This window comes from Pseudonaja textilis, chromosome 1 (assembly GCF_049901715.1).
Source record: "Pseudonaja textilis isolate UNSWEBS1 chromosome 1, rPseTex1.2, whole genome shotgun sequence".
NCBI classification, from domain to species: Eukaryota; Metazoa; Chordata; class Lepidosauria; order Squamata; family Elapidae; genus Pseudonaja; species Pseudonaja textilis.
Genome location: NC_141990.1, coordinates 114,120,691 through 114,140,368, shown reverse-complemented (window position 1 = coordinate 114,140,368; position 19,678 = coordinate 114,120,691). Strand labels below are relative to the sequence as shown.

Below are 19,678 nucleotides of genomic sequence, written 5' to 3'. Positions count from 1 at the left end.
ATGTAACAAATAATGTGTGACAACATTTCTTTAGGTGTATGTCTGATACATATGTTAAATGCCATCTGTGCAAGTGTACAAATTCTGTGCAAATATTTCATAAGTAATTTCTACAGCAAGCATTTTGTCAACAATTTATTTTCTATCACAGCACAGTTTCTTGATGTGTTTAATTGTACTTTAAAAAATGTATTTTCTAAAAACTCAGTATTTCATATCTATGCAAAATAAGTCATTGTTTAATTTCTTTTTGTTTAACAGAAATATTTCCTAAAATTATACATTTTAGAACAGACTTGAGGCTTGTTTCTGGTAATTCCACAAATAATGCCATTAGTGTCTTCATTCCACCCTATTCCTTTTAGATTTTTAAAAATCTTATATTGAGTTGAATCCCATTATATCCCTCCAGAAATTAGACTTTTCTTCTAGTGGGAACTGTTCTGAAACATACATAACAGGCAAATTCAATATCTTAGTTGCCCTTGCACAACAAAAACCACTAATAAACCAACATCAGCACTTTCAAAAGTTTACAATAACGTTAGATTTTATCTTTCATCTTTCTGAAATTAAAGTGTTCTCTTCAAAGAGCTCTGAGCTGAAAACAAAAACAAAAATGTTTTTCTATAGCCAATTGTAACTTAAATACAAATTGTGTACAGATAACACCTTAAAAATGCAATACCAGTGATTTATATTAGAAATGATATTCAGACTTGGCCATCATATATGAAATGTACATCTTTTTAAAAATATAAACATATGTACATTATTTACAGTAGAAACTGAGCAGCCCTTTTATCAGATGACTCCTTAGATCCAATTATATGAAGTGCAAGATTAACAGATACATGAAAATGTAGAATAAAATCCCGATCCAGTCGGTTCCTTACATTTATGCAGGATTCCCACAACTGAACTGTTCACCTGAGGGGGTTTTGCAGATTGCGGGGAGGGGTCAAAGCATAACTTCTCTGTGTGCCTCTTGACACAAAGTGGAAATGCAAAATGGATTCAATTGTGCCCTAAAACTTCATTAGATGTAATACATCAATGGGAAGAGTTTATGTCAGAGCAGAGGTGACAATCTTTAGCTCACTGGGCCAACTCTCTTTACAGAAAGCAAAACTCAAGACCCTTGATAAGGGGACTTTGATGGTTCCTTTGTAAAGTTATTTAAGACTATTAAAGCTTGTGAAACTGAAATCCTAAATTGGTACTTCAAGAACATTTGTATTATAGCATGTGAGATCTTTGTGTGTACAAATATACATGCCCATTTAAAAGCTGGTATGTAATACTCTTGCATGACTCTTATAGAATGTTTAACAAAGTTATTTTAAAATAATATTCACTGATAAAATTGACAATATGGTACAAATCATACTATTAATTGCTCTTAGGGGCAAATGTACCTTAAAGCAATCAATTCAATATAGGAAGACAATTCTTTCCACACTTCATTACTTCTCACTAACAAAAATGATCATTGTTTGATATCCACTATTAGGCTGGTGATTATTATAACTGCTAGGAAACAAAACTCAAGCCTGCTAGTTTTATTATTAAATTTGGAATTTTTTAATTTTTAAAGTGAAAAACTGTTGTTTTGAAATGAATGTGGAATGCTTTTCTATCAGACCACAGCATATTAACCATACTTAACAATGAAATAATGGAGTAGCATTTTGAAACAAATAGTCCATGCTGTACCAGAATTCTTTTTAGGTTATGTTAAATTTGCTTTTATGACTGTCAAGTTTGTAAGATAATAACTTGAATGAATATCAGTAAGTACCAAGAGATGATATGTACATAAATATTTATGCAAATGTGCAAAGAAATGTATTTTTCTAAAGATAGTATAATATAATCCATAATATATTTTATTATAGATCATCACAAATTACCGAACCATGAATTATTGCTTATCTAGGTTCTAAATGAAAATTGTTTTTGTTGGTACAGCAAGAATCTTGCAAATCTTGTTAAACCAAATCAAAGAAATTTAAATCAAGTCAAGCTTAATCTTATTTAAGGAAAGTAGCATAGCTACAGTGTTATACTGTATTGTTTGAAGAAAATTGCCAAATAATATTAGGAAAAAGATAGTCAGTAGGGCCTCTTAGTACTAAATAAATTCTTCAGGAAAAGGAAAGTGTTACAAAGACTTTAAATTTTTGTCATTTTTTCAGGTCCTATAATGGTCGTGTATATTATTCTTTGTTCCAAAATTATACCAATATTAGCATGCCAAGTGGGACATGATAAATGCAGTAGGACTACAACGATAATTTCCTATTTGGTTTGAACTTTCTATTATACGCCAGTATAGATAATATGAGGAAACCAGGTAATTTAAACTTCCTACCTTCTGCAACAAAATCTTAAAGTGTATAATTTAATGTTTTTCACTGTAAGTTGTAAAACAAGTTTTCTTTGTACACAACTTGTCATCTTTTCACGGCAATGCCTCCAATGTTACCAAGAATATACATTAAAAAAAACATGTAGAAAAGTCCATTCCCCTTAAGAATCAGTATTAAAATATGCATGTGCAATTCTTTAAAATATTAAAGAAAATAAACATATTTTCATAATCATATTATACTGTGCCAGTATAATATGAAGATTGCCCAAACATCACAATGTGGAAATATGAAGTGCTATGGAACTTTTTAAGAATGCCATATGATGATGACATTACTTTTTAAGTTAGGGAAACAAGTTCTTACATGATGCACATTTTCTTATAAAGGTGGTTAGCTTAAAAAAATGTGAAAAAACTACACTTTTAAGTTCTATGGTTAAACCACAAATATACTTTAAAGTTGGGTTGCCACATAATTGGCTGGAGTTCAAAATGAATATTAAATATATTTGCATTCCAAGCAATCAATTTTCCTGCATCTGTGCTGAACTCTATTCAATTGAAATTTCCTTTGCACGGATTTGGCTGTGGTGACTAAAACTACCTACAATTCTCCAACTGTGTGTAAGATCAAGTAGCTGATCAATACCACAATCTTTGGTAGTGCCAATAATCTATTTGGAGGAATGAAACACTGAATTCAGTGAAAACATAGAAGCTTAAGATTCAGATCCTTACTCTTCAAACTGCACTGTCAAAATTAATCATACCAAGCATCTTTGGAACAGGCAACACACTGCTGTACATCTGCATTTTTAGATAATGTATTTCCAAATAAAATCAAACAAAATTAAATTGCCATCTTCTGCACATGTCCCATTTCCTGCAAGAATGTTAAAGTAAAAGTGTGGTTACATTTTTGTACCATACAACTGTTTACTCTGCATTTTTAAATGGACTATGATTTTAAACAATAAACATTGTATTAAGATTTTAAAAGGGATAAAATAAGTAAATGTACCATAAACAAATAAATAACTGTTTTCCCCCATAGCAGTACATACAGCAATACATTCCCCTAAGTCATACAGTCATCATTTACAATAGACAACTTAAGGTTACTAAAGATGCACAAAATAATAGAATACAAGGCACAATCATAAAGTGGAAATTTCCTTTAGGATGGATATATTGACTGATGTCAGCTTGGTTAAGTATACTGTAAAAAGTGCAGAAAAACAATGTGCAATGAGAACACTGTATAAAATATGATTGCATAAAAAGTGATTTGGCCTTTTTATTTTTAATAATGGAAAACAACCAATCTTCCCCCTAAAGTTTGACATTTAAAATTTTTAATATTGTAGAGCAATCTAAAAAATCCTGGAAAAAATTATACCTGGGTAATTTTATGTTTATGTGCTCGTGTATATACTCAATACATACATACACGTCAACTTCTTTTGAAAATAATTTTAGTCAGTTTAACACAATTCATAGAAGCAATCTGATCATAACATAAACATCAGTCTCACACTTTTCCTGCAGCTTAACTGAACCCTTTAATCAAATTATATTTTGTTTCAATATCTCTCAAAAGTTCCTACCACTGCATAAACTGCTCTTATTACAATGTACCAGTAGAGGTAATATTCCAGAATAATGTATACTTTGAACATGGAGTGATAAATATAATTGAAAATATGTCGCACTCATAGTAAAAGTTTTTCTCTATTCTGGTTCTCAGTCTTTGGCACAATAAACAGAGATATGATTGGTAGAAGAATGAAGGTCTGAAAAATTAGACGTATTAGTCAAACTTTTTCCAATGTGGATATATACATATATGTATATATATCTATATCTATATATGTGATCTCTCTCTCTCTCTCTGGCAGAACTTAGATAAAATGATCTGCCCTGTGTTTGTATAAAACTGTGCCCAATCACTATTGAATTAATGGTAACTAATTAGCAAATTTGGTAATTTTGTTTTGTTCTCAATGGCATTTAGTGCCATACTCTATGATCTTGCAAATACAGTTTCTACAATCTATACAAATGTACTGTACCTTGCTCATTCAAAAATAGGAGTTCTGTTTTCAATCTTTACATTAAAAATTCTACTATTCAAATAGAGGTTTATGTACTGCTCAAAATTACAGTAACATTTCTGGAAATCAAGGATTTCATTTATACCAACTGAACATACTGAATTGAAATGCATAACCTATTTGGAGAACAATAAATAGCAATTGTTTAAAATACATACTTCTTTCAAGAAATTTTCAATTTGTTTTTGCTATTATTTTATCATATTAGAACATATTCTCATCCGTAAATAGCAGCAGAAAGCAGATACCCTTAGGTCTATGAATTCCTCAACTGTACCTATTTATTAGCATTTTTAAATGCCAAAATTACCAACCAATCAGATTAGCCTTTGCTTTTTCAGTCAACTTTCGGACTCTGCCTCTGCTAGATGTTCCAAAAGTCAAAGAAGTGTCCTCAAACAACAGCTGTCTTTGTTCTTCTTCTGAATCATCTTCATTATAAAAGGCTGTCCTCCTACCTTGGTTTCTAGTTCTCATATGAGGTTCAGAATCTTTAAATTCCTCAGTCTCTTCTTCAACAGGCTCATCTATCTTTTTCCTCCTGCTTCTTGTCTGAATTTTAGGATCAGGAGTAAAAGTAAGTTCAAATGCTGGCTGATCTTCCTGGAGTTTTCTTTTAGGCTTTCTCCCACCACGCCCTTTTCTTTGTAACAAGTCTTCCTTCACATTGTTTTCAGAGACAGAATTGCATGCAGTAGAAACAGAGGCTTCTTCTTTTGTCAAATCTTTCATAGTCTGGTTTCTGTGCACCTCTGAATGTTTCTGTTCAGCAAGTAACAGGGTTTTGGGTTTTCTGCCTCTTTTCTTGTGCACCACTTCACATGTATTGTTGGTCTCAATCTTGGGTTTCCGTCCAGGGCCTCTCTTAAATACAGGTTTTGAAGATTGCTCCCCATGTCCATTTACTTGGATGCTTCCCAAGGCCAAAGCCATTGCATTATTCTTGCAATCTGCTATAACAACAAAGTAATGTGTAAGTGACTCGTCACAGCAGCCATTTTTAACAGCACAAACTTAAATTTACAGATTAAAATGTAGAATTGGAGTTATCAATCTGCTGAATCTATTATCTATTTTTCAACATCATATGCCACCAACTAATTATAGCGAATACAGCCCTTTAAGGGATGTAAGAATTGTGAAAGACCCATATCTAACAGAGAGGAAAAGAGGGAAGATATTCAATGAGGAGCCCATTAGGTAGAGGCTGGTTCCTTGATGAGGAATTAAGTCAGGACACAAATGGCAGTATGATCCTGGATATCTTGGTGGCCTTTAATATTACTGATCATATATATCCTTCTGGATCATCTGCAAAGGATCATCTGGAAGAAGGAAGCACCATTTTGTAGTGTTTCTCCTTTTTAGTCAGGTTGTTGCATTTTGTTACTATGTTTTTAATAGATGTTATAGATATTACAAATAAGCAATGAACAAACCAATGAAACTTACCTTGTGGATTGACCATAGCTGATTTTGGTTTACGTTTAATTAGTTTATCTTTTTCTAAATTTTCTCTTGCAGTATTATTCCTAGTGTTATGGATATAATTGGTTTGATTAGGGACTGGCAAAACATTCTGGTTCTTGGAATGCTTGGTAGAATTTTCTAGTACTATTAGACAAAAAAAGAGGGTAAGTTTTCATTAGAATCTAATAGAAATCTGCTCATTAATAATTTAATATTTTCAATATGGAATACATATAAAGTGCATACAAAGTAAGATGCTGTTCTTCATCCTCTTTTCATAAGATTTATTAAAGCTTTACTGTTTACACAATTACACTTTTATATTTCTGTAGAATGTAGTTATTTAGATCAAAATAAGCAAAGGTGCTTCAAATCCAGCATTCTTGCCATACCTGTCCTGAGCTCATACAGCATATGCAGATTCAGGAAATTATTTGACTTCAGGAGATATTACAGAGGCAGGGGCAGGTTGTTAGTGCCTCCTTAATTCAAATATACAAACTCAGGAAAATACCTCCTTTAAGAAACTGACAATGGGTATACAGTGAGGTTGCCCATTAAGAAATAATTAGTAACAACAATAATAGAAGGTCTAGTGTAGGCAAATAAATTTCCCAACCAACAAAACTATTTAAAAAGATCCTGAGAAGCTTCTCTAAGAAAGTTACCATCTCTTAAGAAAAATTCCCTTGTAACTGAACATTGTGAATACAACCATACGCTACAAATTCTGATTCTATAACAGAAATCGTAAGAAGGCAAATTTAGAATTAAAATTTTATCAACTAGTTCACCTGTTTTTCCTGATGTAGCAGCACTATTAGGTTTCAAAGTTACAGGCTTTGCACCTGAAGAAGTAGAAGGTTGTTCACTGATGGTTGTTTCATTTATCACCCTGGTACTTCTTGTTCGGACCAAACTCGCAGAGTCAACTACTTTCCCATTCATCTGAGCTGCTATGTTTCTCAATAAGGTTGGGCGCGCAGGCGCAGAAGAAGGTGTAGTGACGAGCTCAGCTTTCAGCTGCGGTTTTATTAATCTTCGTTTCCTATCCGGACTAAAAATAGATGACAAGTCCAATAACTGATGCTATTTTATAGAGTAAAATAAAAACAATATTTATTTATTAATAATATGTTTTGGTCATCAACCAATTTAATCCATGAGCAATTCCAGTGGAGATTTAATTCAGATGTCATCTACTTTAGAACTTAGAATAACTAGAATAACCTTACTCTTTCTTTATATTTTCCCTATAATTCAAAATGCTCTCAAATATCCAAAAGGCTCAAATCCAACTATATAAAGAACTACACGATATCTGGCTTACAAGTAAGTTTGTCTTTCACCCCTATCCCCACTTCCCAAAAAGCTATTCTAATTAAATAGTTGGAAGATAGCTAACAGCAATTAGAAAAAATCATCTGCACTGCTGTTCCCTGTCTCTAGAATGTTCCACTTAAGGAGGGTTCCCAGGAATGTAATTCACAAGCTTAAGATGTTAAACTTTCCATTATAAAGCCTTTTATCCTTCCAATGCTGCTGAGATTGAACATATTTTTTATCACTTGGGACAATTTCAGAACAATTCCATCTTCTCACTGAACTCTGCCACTCAAATATCTTAAAATGTATTTACAACAATGTATTTTGAGTTTTGGCTAGTCAATGGTCAGAAATGATAGTTATGATATGAAAGTCTAGTAATTAAGGCATCAGGCTAGAAACCAGGAAACTGAGTTCTAGTCCAACCTTAGGCATGAAAGCTGATTGGGTGACTTTGGTCCAGTCACACACTCTCTCAGCCCAACTCACAGGGTTGTGGGGAAAACAGGAGGAAGGAGTGCTAGGGTTCACTATATTATTTTATAAGTTATTCATAAAAATAATAAGCACAGGATAAAAAATAAATAAAAAATCATTGCTAAGGAAAAAGATCCCCTTCTACCTCTCAAAATCTCTACTATTATAGTGGTACCTAAATAAATAGAAAGTGGGCTGGACCTGAATCTACTCAAGGAAATAAAATGGCATCACATTTTTGAAACATTATATAGGGCTTATAGAAAGTAGCATTAAAATACTGATACAACTCAGATACAATTGAAAGAACTGTATCATACCTTGATGCAGCACTACTTGAAAGAGAACTGCTTCTACTTCTTTTACTCCTTTTCTTTTGAACTGTACTTCTTTTATGAAAGCGTAAGGCAGATTTGTAGTCAGATAAAATTGAACTAATGTGTTCCTCAAAGAAAGCAGACAGGCGTAGGCTCATACTATAAATCTATTTAAAAATTAAACAAGAAATTATGATATAAATGTTGAATGGATACATAAAATTTTAATTACTGCCTACAAAATTCATATATATGAAAGAGACAGAGAGAGAGACAACTTCCATGAACATGCTGATGTTATTAATATGTGATATCCTCAAGAGACCCTTACAAACATCCTTACTTTACAATTCAATGCAATATATGGTGTCAGAATGTTTTCAGTGATGAAAATGTGGGATAGAAAGTTCATAAATAAAGCACATACTAAGCCTTGCCCTATTTTCTAATTTAATTGTTTATATTTGTCAGCGCCACATGAAACACTAATATAAATTAAAAACCTACAGTATTCCAGTATATAGAATAATTTTGTATAAAGGAATTAATATAACATGATTCATGTAGCCATTAATAATTATGTGCAATATGTTTTCAAGGTCAAACATTCTCACCCTTAACACTCCTAATTATGAGCCCTGGTGGCGCAGTGGTTAGAGTGCAGTACTGCAGGCTACTTCTGCTGACTGCCGGCTGCCTGTAATTTGGCAGTTCAAATCTTGGCAGGCTCAAGGTTGACTCAGCCTTCCATCCTTCTGAGGTTGGTAAAATGAAGACCCAGAGTGTTGGGGGCAATATGCTGACTCTGTAAACCACTTAGAGAGGGCCATAAAAGCACTGTGAAGCAGTATATAAGTGCTATTGCTATTAAAACAAGAAAGTGTTCAAATTTAATTGACAGTGCCAGAAGAAGCCAAGCAGGACCATCCTGACTTATTTTACAGTTGCAGTAACTCATTTGAGTTTGGATAATTTTTGATAGAGTTAACTATCACCAAAGAACAAAACAGCATGTCAGGGCCTTAACATTTCAATGTGAAACATTCCTGCATACTTCAATATTTTGACCTAAACCTGTTCTAGAGCAATGATGGAGAACCTTTTTGGCACCGAGTGCTGAAAGCACGCATTTGCGCACATAGCCAAAATGCAACACGTGCGCACACCCTGAGCATACCCAAAATGCAACATGCATGCACACCCTGCACATGCACCCTGTCCCCCATCATGAGCAGCAGAGACACAAAGACCAGTTGGCTGGTGGGAGGTGCGCACGCATGCACAGCAGAGCTGAGGCAATGGCGCACATGCCCAGAGGGCTCTGTGTGCCACCTGTGGCATATGTGCCATAGGTTCACCACTGTTCTAGAATGCGCAAAAAAAATAAGCTAATAAAATAAATACTCTTGTCCACATTGAAAAATGAAGTGAAGGAAGTTAATTATTTTTAAATCTTTCCTATTTGCCCAATATTCATCTCTAAATAATCATAAATTCACATCATCAAGAAAAAAGCTAAAATGCAATAGGAGTATATTTGCTTTATTATAAGAGAAAAGGAAGTATTTTGGACTGGTCTTGGCCATCTTGGGTCAACCCAACCACAGTATCTTGAAAGATGAAAATGCTTTTGGGTCTGGAGTTCTTAATTTTTTTTATATCATTTGGTCCATGTGATATTTTATCATTCGGTTCATGTGATGTTCCATGTGGTATCATTTTGAGCAGTCACACAATTCTTTTTACTGTATTATGAATTAAGCGGCTGACCCAAGCTAATCACATTTTTAAAAAAATTTTGTGATGTCTAATTCAGAAGTAACTTCATACATATTAATTACTCCAATTTAAATAAATTCAACATTGAAGTTAAAGATAATGAAGCAATGTAGTTTCAGAAAATAAGTGTATGTAAACAGAAAGTTTCTATCTCTGAAATTAATGTGTACAAACTCACAAAAAAGGCTCAGAAACTTTCATTATCAAATTTAGGACTATCTGAGCAGAATCTTTTTCCAGATTCTGGAAAAAGATTATTATAATAAACCTTTACAAGAAGGAAAACATTTCCAATTTAATTATCAGAGGTGACTCTTATGAAAAGTTGCTTTTATTGGACTCTATTAATATGGTCTTTTGGTTTTTCACATTTGGTAAGTGACTGCCCATGCTTCTTCTGAAAGTAATTTTGGCAGAAGCACTCAGCTACAGGCAAAACATCATGTAATATTATTCATAACTTTCATAATACCATGTTCATCAATATTTAATAAAAAGACAATTCACCAAAAAATCAGATCTATAATATTCGGAAGGGCCACATCATTCTATATCAATATCCATCCCCCCCACACCCATGTAAAATTTTCCCTCCACAATCATTAGTACCGCAACATTGCACATGCCATCAAAATATATGGCAAAACAAAGTATCAGAGATTTCAAAAGAAACTGATTTTTAAAGTTAGTTGATGACAATGCCTTGAACTAATTTCTATAGAATTTTATCCATACTTCATCTCTTGTCTCTTAACTTTTTGAAATATTTTTCCTCTGTTAGATTATTATGAAAAGGAAGTTTTATTTTTCAAAATCTTGGTCTAGAACCAGGTACCAAGTCAAATCCAAACTGGATTGCAGAACTTCTCTATACTTCTGTTAGCCATATCAAACATAACAAATATAATTAACATTCAGAGGAATAAACACACCCCATGGTGTAATATTAATACATTTTAGATATAAACGGTGAAGCCATACCCTTGATCTTTTGCATGGTGTATAAACTTTGGAATTACTGAAGATAAGTCTGACATCCTTACATAACTCCGATGGTGATTCATAGTTTCCTGCTTCTAAGGTTTCTCGCACTGTTGCAAAATCCATTGGTGTATCAATAATGTCTCGGTAATCCTTTTAAAAACCACAAATGTCAATAATTAACATTAAAAAATAAGGTAATAAGAATAGTGCAGCCACACTGTTATTTAAAAGCTTTTTAAACATCACAAATCTTTAATCAAACCTTGAAAGTCCAAGAGCAAAATCCACATGTAAAACACCTGATAAATCTTCAAATTTAAATATTTGTTGATTACTTTAAAAAATAGGATAGTCATTCTTCTACATTTTTTAAGAGGAATGTTTCAGTAAAATGCTAACTTTTTTCAGTACTCACTGGATACTCAATAAGATCCACTGGTTGGCGAAATGGTTCAGAATCTTCACACTGAAAAATCAGATTTAGCAATTCCTGACACTGCCTCTTCCATGCCTGAATATCATATGACTGAGCTCTGTTACGCAGCCTTCTCTTTGGCTGATGCTCCTGTAATGGCAATTTTACACAGCTTTTATTATGTTTTTGTTACTATCTTTTATTACATATTTCCTTGCTGAAATTCCAACTCATAATTATCCAAGTTATCCTATAACAATTAGTTTTATAATTATTAAACACATAAATATGTGGTATTAAAAAACATATATACATAGATGGGGAGTAGCAGGCATGTCATGCAGACTCAAAATCTGAGCTGACTCGACCAATTAAATCAGAAGAGATTTGATTTAGCCTAAAATTAACTCAGCCATATTTATAGTTAGTAAAAGCCTCTCCGTGTGATGTGACAGTTAACTGTTCCTTCTAAATGACACAGATTCTTTGGAGATACCATAAAAATATACACCTTTGAGTTTCAGACACTGAGTGAATGAAAAATATCTCCACTGTGATACTGACTTAGCACATAATTTTTATTTAAAGAGAAGGCCTCACAACTTCCTTTGTAGCAGTTGGAAGGATTAAAATCTTGGTTGTTGGAACACTTGATGGACATCTTGGTCATGACTACAAAGTACTTGTAAGTAGCTCCATATCAGATGTGGGCATAGGGAAGAACTTATTTATTACATTTATATGACCTGTCTCATTCTGAAAAATGACTCTGGCCAGCTGTTCTAAGAACCATGCTTTTAAACATGTTATTAAAGAATTAAATGACAACATTCAGGGGTTGAGTATTAAATCCACAGATGACATAACACCGTAAGGATCAAATTAACATTTTATAATAGAGAGAACATTTTTAAAAAGCCAGCTTGAATATTGGACTAAAACAGGAAGAAAAGTCTTGCATTTGGAGAGAAAGGAAATCAAAGGCAGAAATAAAGCATAGTTACAAACTGTCCCACTGTACCATTCCTTAGTTATATCTCTTTTGAGATATTGTGTCAAGTTCTGTACAAAAAAGACATCAATACCCCTGAGCAAGTTTATGAAGAAACTAGAAACCAAATCCTAGGAAGGATGATTAAATGAATTGAATATCATTCAGTCTAAGAAAGACACAGAGATGCATACTATTTTCTATTGCCCTAGAGGGCAGAACCAGAACTAATGGATTGAAACTAGAAAAATATATTGACTATAAGACCCAAAGGTGCTTTTTCAAGAGGCAAATGGACTTCTTGTGTTGTTGTTTTTTAAAGTTGCCTCTTGGAAAAGCACCTTTGGGACAACCATGACCTGGATGACTGAGAACCTCCATAGATACTTGACTGTAAGAGTTATAAACCAGTGGAAAAATTTGCCTTCCTGGGCACTTTCGAAGAGAAATATCAAAAGCAAGGCAGCAACCTCAGAAAACAAGGATCATTTGGATTCTGAAAATATCTTAAATGCTAGTAGGATAACACAATATGAAAACCTATTAAAATAACTCTACTACACAGCCTAAAGCCTATAGCAAGTGTAATTAAGGCAGTGTTATGTTTGGTCTCTGTTTATTGGGCACCTGATACTGTTTCACACTTTTATCCTTCCCTGGATTCATGAATCTTGTTCTGTAATAACTCTGTTTACACTCGTCTCTTAACAGTTGTGCTGCCTCTTCTATTTCCCAAACTCTGTTTCACCAGGCAGAAGCTGGATAGTCATCTGTTGCAATGCCTTTGTGGAAATTACACTGAGCAAGGATTAACTTCTGAGGCTACTTCTAATACGATCATCTTCTGTGCTCTCGGTACATAAAACTAGTCAAATGATTGTGATATGGAACCAGGTGGGTTATTCATGCTATGTGAGCCCTCCTATGTCAAATTTTATTTTACTTATTAAATTTTTTGCTGCCCATCTCCTTTACAAGGTGACTCTGGCTGCTTAACAGGTTGTAAATGCACATTATCAAATCAGAAATATAGATTTAGAACAAAAATTACCTTCCTCTTTCTTGTGGAAGTTCCTGGCATGTCAGCATCTTTTTCTTCTTCCTTTGGGCAACAAAATATCCATTATATGATGTAAAAACATTCAGCATTTGAAAAATATTTCACTTTGACACAACCTTATTGTTCCTTCTTAAATTTATATCAAGGAATTATGTGCTTCTTCGTTTTTATTGTGTGCTAAAACATATATGGCAACTGCACAACCCATTGATTGTAATCAAGTAAATGGATGTCACATGTTTTTGGAGAGAAATTATCACCGCACAATAAAATTCTGCTTGCCTATCACTAGGCACAGCACACATTTTGCTATAGTTGGTTCTATTAGATTCAGCATTTCTCACTTCTCTGTGTATATGATGCCAATGCTACAAACGTACAAATTATACAATCCATTTTGCAAGGTTTAAGCAGGAATGGGGAAAACATTATGATAAAAACTGAACAAAAAAGCAAAGCAAAACATAATGATCACCATGAGGTAAAAAAAGATGTTGAGACTCTAGAAAGAGTGCAGAAAAGATAATTAGGTAACTGGAGGCTAAAACATATAAAGAACAGTTGCTGGAATTGAGTATGCTTAGTTTAATGAAAAGAAAGACATAGGGTGACATGATTCCCTTATCTCAGGGGTTGCCACAAAGAAGAGCTATTCTTCAAAGCCATCTGAGGACAGGACAAGAAGCAATGGATGGAAACTAATCAAGGAAAGAACTAACCTAGAACTACAGAGAAATTTCCTGACAGTTAGGACAATTAATCAGTGGAATGACTTTCCTCCAGAAATTGGGAATGCTCCAACACTGGAAATATTTAAAAAGAGATTGGACAACCATTTGTCTGAAATGGCATAGGCTTTGAGCAGAGGTTTGGACTAGAAGACCTCCAAGATCCCTTCCAACTCTGTTATACTAAAATAAGGAAATGCCTTCCTAAAGTTTCAACATGTGGATTCTAGAAACTAGTTTATGGCTAAAAATAACGTCTCTTTAATACTAATCTAGTTTTCTTTATACCATCATAAAGAATAATAAAACAATAATTCATCTGCAATGATTGACTATGTGAAAATAATACTGTGAATATGAAAATTGCAGCATCACAATAAACATTCGGGTTTCTTCCAATTTTATAATAATATATAAACAAGCTCAATATTAACTCTGGGATTCTATAAAGCCAATTTTTTAAAAGTACATGACAAATTAAAGCCATTTCTGAGTTTAAAGTTTCTATGCTCTTTAAAATTTGAGATTCTTACAAATGCCTGTACTAAGTCTCAGAGCAATCTGTGTGTGTGTGCGCGCGGGGTGTGTGTGTGTGTGTGTGTGCACGTGTGTGTTCTTTGTTCCAAAGTGATGTAGCCTTTGTGTACATCTTCATTTGGAAATTATAGAATTACAGATCAACTCTTCTGTTTTGTTTTACTCTATTCTATCTTCTATCAGAAAGATAAGATTCTAAGAAATAAAATCAGTTTGCAGATAGAACCCCTAAAGCTCATACTTGGGGATGTAATACCAGCTTTACCGACCTACCGCTTATCAACTACCTTGTGCATTAACACAAGTCGCAATGGCTCTGAAAAAAAACTTTGCAACCAAGATGCACATTTACAACTTTGCAATTTCTGTCACATGTTCATCACTGCAGTCAACAAATGCACAATGCCCTGTACCTGACCCATTTTTTTTTCTTTTGTTCCCACCTTGCAGAAATTGTTTAGACAAGTGATCTCTTCTTGAGCTGCTTTTCTCCCCAGCACTTCTCCCAAAGGTGCTAAATGCAAGTTAACAAGCTCAGCTCTGTAACCTTAATTAGCCACCTCACAGCTACTGCTTGTAAGATTTTAATCATGTCGCAACTTTGGCTTTTGTTTGCCTAGTAAAGGGGGTGGGGGGGTGAGCTAGGCAGACAGTTTCCTTTCTATGTGTATTTCTCATCATGGCCTGCTTACTCTCCTATAATCCCTTCCTTGCCGATTAATGTAAATACAAATATTAATTTCCTTCTTGATAATCATCCAAACTGGGGTGAGCATTCCAGCTAGGTAACAGAAGGTAAGGAAAGCTGAAATAAAATCCTTACCACAGTTGTGGTCATGGGACCTTCTGTTCCAGTTGTAGTCCCTACACTATCTGTACTCAGATTTGGCACAGCCATACATGTGAACAAGGATTGGACTTACATGACACTATTAACAGGCATTTATAAACGGCAATAGCAGTCATTCTTATCTAAAGATGTCTTCCCAATACAGATTTTTTACTGCATTAAACTTTTGTAATACAGATTGTTGTTTAAGGTATTGTATTTTATTTCTATTGCCAAGTATTAATTTTAGGTTGAAGCATTGGGCTGAAAAACAGAATTTTGAGACAAAACCACCACTTTCCTTTAAAATGTATTGCATGTTGAATTAACTTACCTCTTCTGAATCAGACAAGACTTTTTTCTTCATGGCATTGTAGAGTGGGATTATATCATAACAGGCCTGATCCCTGTTCAAAACAAACACTAGACATTAATGAACTTATCTGCATCCACTACTTTATATTTTTGTACTTCCAGTGTACTACAGCATTAAAAAAAAATCTAAATGTTTCAATAACTGATATATAACTGTTCCAACAGGAAATTAATATACTTGCAGCAGGGCACTGCTTGAGTTTGTACATGATCACCAAGAGATTCAGCCAAAGGAAAGAAATCAAGTCTTCATGTTTTTTAAAGTGTAATTGAGAGGTAAATATTAAGAATTATTACAAAGAAGGCACAAAACAGTCCTTCCAAGAGATGATGTGATAAGTACACACATTTTTTGCACTATAAGAGGCTCCAGTCCAGACCACAAGATGCACCTAGCTTTGGGGAAGAAAACAAAGCGGAAAAATCTGCTTCCTTGCAGCAAACAACCTGGTCAGCTTCAGCACAGCCTGATTTAGCAAGAGCAGCTGATTGGCAGTTGGATTGGCCTCCTGGAATACCACTGATCAGCTGTTCCAGGCTGCAGGGATCACGGCTATCCATCACCACCATCACTGCTGATTGCCGCCACCTATTGCCACCTCTGCGCACCCCATTTTTAGTCTCCACGCATCCCATTTTCAAGCCTCTGCACATCTAGTTTTTGGCCTCTGTACACCCCATTTTCACCCTCTGCGCATCCCATTTTTGGCCCGTTCCATGTGGCAGTGATTGGAACAGGTTGAAAACAGGACACAAAGAGCCCAAAATGGGATGCAGAGGCCCAAAACAGGATGCACAGAGGCCGAAAATCAGGCATGCGGCGTTGGCGATCTCTGCAGCCTGGAACTGATAGGCATTATTCCGGGAGTCTGATTCAATTGCCAATCAGCTACTCATGCTAATTCAGGCTGTGCTGAAGCTGACCAGGCTGTTTGCTGCAAGGAGGACAATTGCTGGGAGGCAGAGGCCAGAGGTTGGGGACCACTGGGTTGGCGGGGCTTCGGCAACATTCTCTCTATAAGGCGCACACATTTCCACCCAGTTTTGCGGGGGGTGCATCTTATCGTGTGAAAAATATGGTAATATTGAATGAAAAAAGACAACAACAACTGAGTTATGGGCAAACATGGAAATTCCAGTAGCAAGACACTCTTAATAATATTGCCAAAGATGCTAGAGTAATCAGGAATGATCTTCAAAAGTATTGCTTAGCAAATGTGAATACTAGCAATATTTGTCTCTGAAAAACACTAAAAATAACCTAGTCTTTTTTTATAATCCCTTTTAACAAAAAAGGAAGCCTGTGTGCATTTTAAGAGTAGAGGTCCTATGGAAACATATAATTTCATCCCTAGATTTAAGAAAGAATGGTGAAAGAAGCATTTGATTCACATGAAAACTTTTCACCAAAAAAAAACCCTAATTTAAAAAAACTGTATTCGGAGTTTTAACATTAAAAATTAGATATAGAAATTAAAGATAGGGAAAAAAGTGTAGGAATTACTCTGAAAATTGTCTATAATTATGAAGATTGAACTAAACAAAAAAATCAAGCAAAGCAAAAACAACCATTCCACTCTCTACTATGGAATGTCAGTAGTCAAAAACACTGCTTGGTAAATCAGATATTCTTTGTGTGGAAATATAATAAAATTCTTGATAATTTTTATCTTAAACAGAATGAAAAGTAGCTTATTCACAAGTTTGGGTAATTTCATGTTTCATGCCACTGATGTGCATACACTAGCCAATATGTGATGGAAGACAAAAATCCAAGTGGATCCTTAGTAAATATTTATACATTCAAGTTATACATGAAGTCTTTTGATAACAATAATGTGTTTTAATCTCCAACAGCTGCGCCCTGTGAGGAAATGGAAGCTACTTCAAAAGAGGAAGGAAAAATGCAGAAATTAATTCATTAGTATTCCTTATGTCTCAAAGTACACTGATCATAATCTGCATTACTCAGAACTGAAGCCTTTGAGACTTTCAAAAGAATGGATAAGGGTGACAGTTACTCCACTTGAAGTTGACCTGCTATTAGCAACTTTTATTTAATCATAAATATTGAAAGATAGAATGCGGCAGGTGCAGTAGTAAAAGATGAACCAATTCCATTCAGTTGTGGAAAATGTGTGACATTCACTAATTCAAGAAGCTCAAGAAATCCTTCATTAAGCAGCATCTTCATCCTTCACCAAAGGTGGTGCTATTGTGATGGATAGTATATTAAACAAAAGTACAAAGAGCAATAATCATTAAGTATCCAGGAGGAATACAGAGATGGTTTCAGAAAGTTGTGCTTTAGGAGCAGAAAAAACAGCACTGTAGATACTGTGTGTCTTGATGAGTTAAGGGCCTGGGGTATACCAAAATCTGAATCTGCTGAGCCTAAGAAATTTAATGAAGAAGTTGTGACAGAAGACTAACCTATAACATCAAGAAAATAAAACATACTATTATAGCAATTCATACTAGATTTCTTAGTCCAAAGATGTGATCTAGTTCAGTCGTATCCATTCAGTGGTGGTGATGAAGTGGAATGATCTGTATAATAATCTTGGATATTGATTCTGGACAAGACCAAATAATTATTTGATTCTACTACTATTAAATTGAAGGAGTTTCTGAATAAATAGTAGCATCTTATCTTTTTCTCTTTCCTCTAATATTGAAGGAAAGGGGACATTTCTTGAAGCTCTAAATTTGACTGTGAGAGACAAATCTGGAGCAAAAAAGCCTTTGATTAACGCCTGTGTGAATTATCTCAGTTTACCTGACTGCAAGTGTTTCAAGTGCTAGTATACCCAAGGTATTCATCAGCAGTTAGTGCATTCTCTCCTTTGTAAACATAAATATTATAAACTATAAATACGTAAAATATACAACTCCCACACAAATTAAAAATGTTCAATTATATTAAGATTTGTTCTCTGAACTTTATTAACTTACTTTATGAAGTGCAGCAAAAGATCTGTGACAAATTTGGCAGACTTGACAATAGGACTTCCTGGTTCATTGAATGTCCGTGTATTATATTCTATATACCTAACTTCCCACATAAGGGAAGAAAGTCGCCTTTGAATTTAAACAAAAACCAGTATTATTATACATTTAAAATATTGTTGGAAGTTAAAAAAAACAATTTTAGCTACTTATGATACAAATGTTTAATGAATTATTTTGTTTCCCTTTAATTACTAACAACTTGGAATATAGCTACATATTTATTTATATATTAATTAGGAAATCCAAGAAAGATGTAGGTATATGTTTAGACTTAGTGTTTTTATATTGTTCTTATTTCCTGAGACATAAAAATCTTTGCATGGTTCCTAAAATATAAAAAGAATAAAATTTGAAAATAAAAAGTTTTCAAGAAAAATGTGGATTGGAAATACTATAAAGCTAATATCTGGTAAACGAATAACATTTCTCAGCACTCTTTAGGAGCACTGATAATGTTACCTAGTTTGGGTAATGAAACGTCTGCAAGAAAACACGCAAGCTCAGAGAATAGCAAGGACCTCTCCTTTCAATCCTGAGCTACAAATATTCTTCTTCATTGGTGAGAACATTTCCTGTTTGAAGTGCCAGCACTAAAAGTGTTCTCCTAATAGCCAGAAGAATAAAATATATGTGCAAATATAAACAGTTTCAAGTGTTCTTGAATACTATTTGTTAAAATTCTCAAAGTGCATTAAAGGGAGCAGTTCAAAAGGGACTTTTGAGATTGTGCAAAGCTGGTATAAAACTGTTTTCTGAAAATCCTGTTAATGCAGTTTCTTAGGTAAATGAAATTAGGTTGCTAAATAAAGTTAGAGAACAGAGCTTTCACTGTCTATATTTTCATTTAATCATTTTTGTATCAACAGACTTTACAATTTAAAAACATTCTT

At 34.0% G+C, this 19,678-nt stretch overlaps 1 protein-coding gene across 4 annotated transcripts in view; it reads right to left on the bottom strand.

Annotated features, from left to right (window-relative positions):
• Positions 1 to 3,290: 3,290 nt before the first annotated feature.
• The window catches only part of PHIP (PHIP subunit of CUL4-Ring ligase complex), an 84,510-nt gene continuing 68,122 nt past the window's right edge, over positions 3,291 to 19,678 (bottom strand). For 2 of the 4 annotated variants that reach the window (XM_026695125.2, XM_087915032.1), the window contains exons 32-40: positions 18,732 to 18,857; positions 15,736 to 15,808; positions 13,299 to 13,349; positions 11,257 to 11,406; positions 10,839 to 10,991; positions 8,082 to 8,245; positions 6,753 to 7,015; positions 5,941 to 6,102; positions 3,291 to 5,441 (exon numbers count right to left, since the gene is read on the bottom strand). In XM_026695125.2, coding sequence (XP_026550910.1) covers positions 4,795 to 5,441; positions 5,941 to 6,102; positions 6,753 to 7,015; positions 8,082 to 8,245; positions 10,839 to 10,991; positions 11,257 to 11,406; positions 13,299 to 13,349; positions 15,736 to 15,808; positions 18,732 to 18,857 — 1,789 coding nt within the window. In that variant the 3' untranslated portion in view covers positions 3,291 to 4,794. The remainder of the gene's footprint in view (positions 5,442 to 5,940; positions 6,103 to 6,752; positions 7,016 to 8,081; positions 8,246 to 10,838; positions 10,992 to 11,256; positions 11,407 to 13,298; positions 13,350 to 15,735; positions 15,809 to 18,731; positions 18,858 to 19,678) is intronic. The other 2 variants (XM_087915039.1, XM_026695126.2) reach the window with 2 other exon arrangements.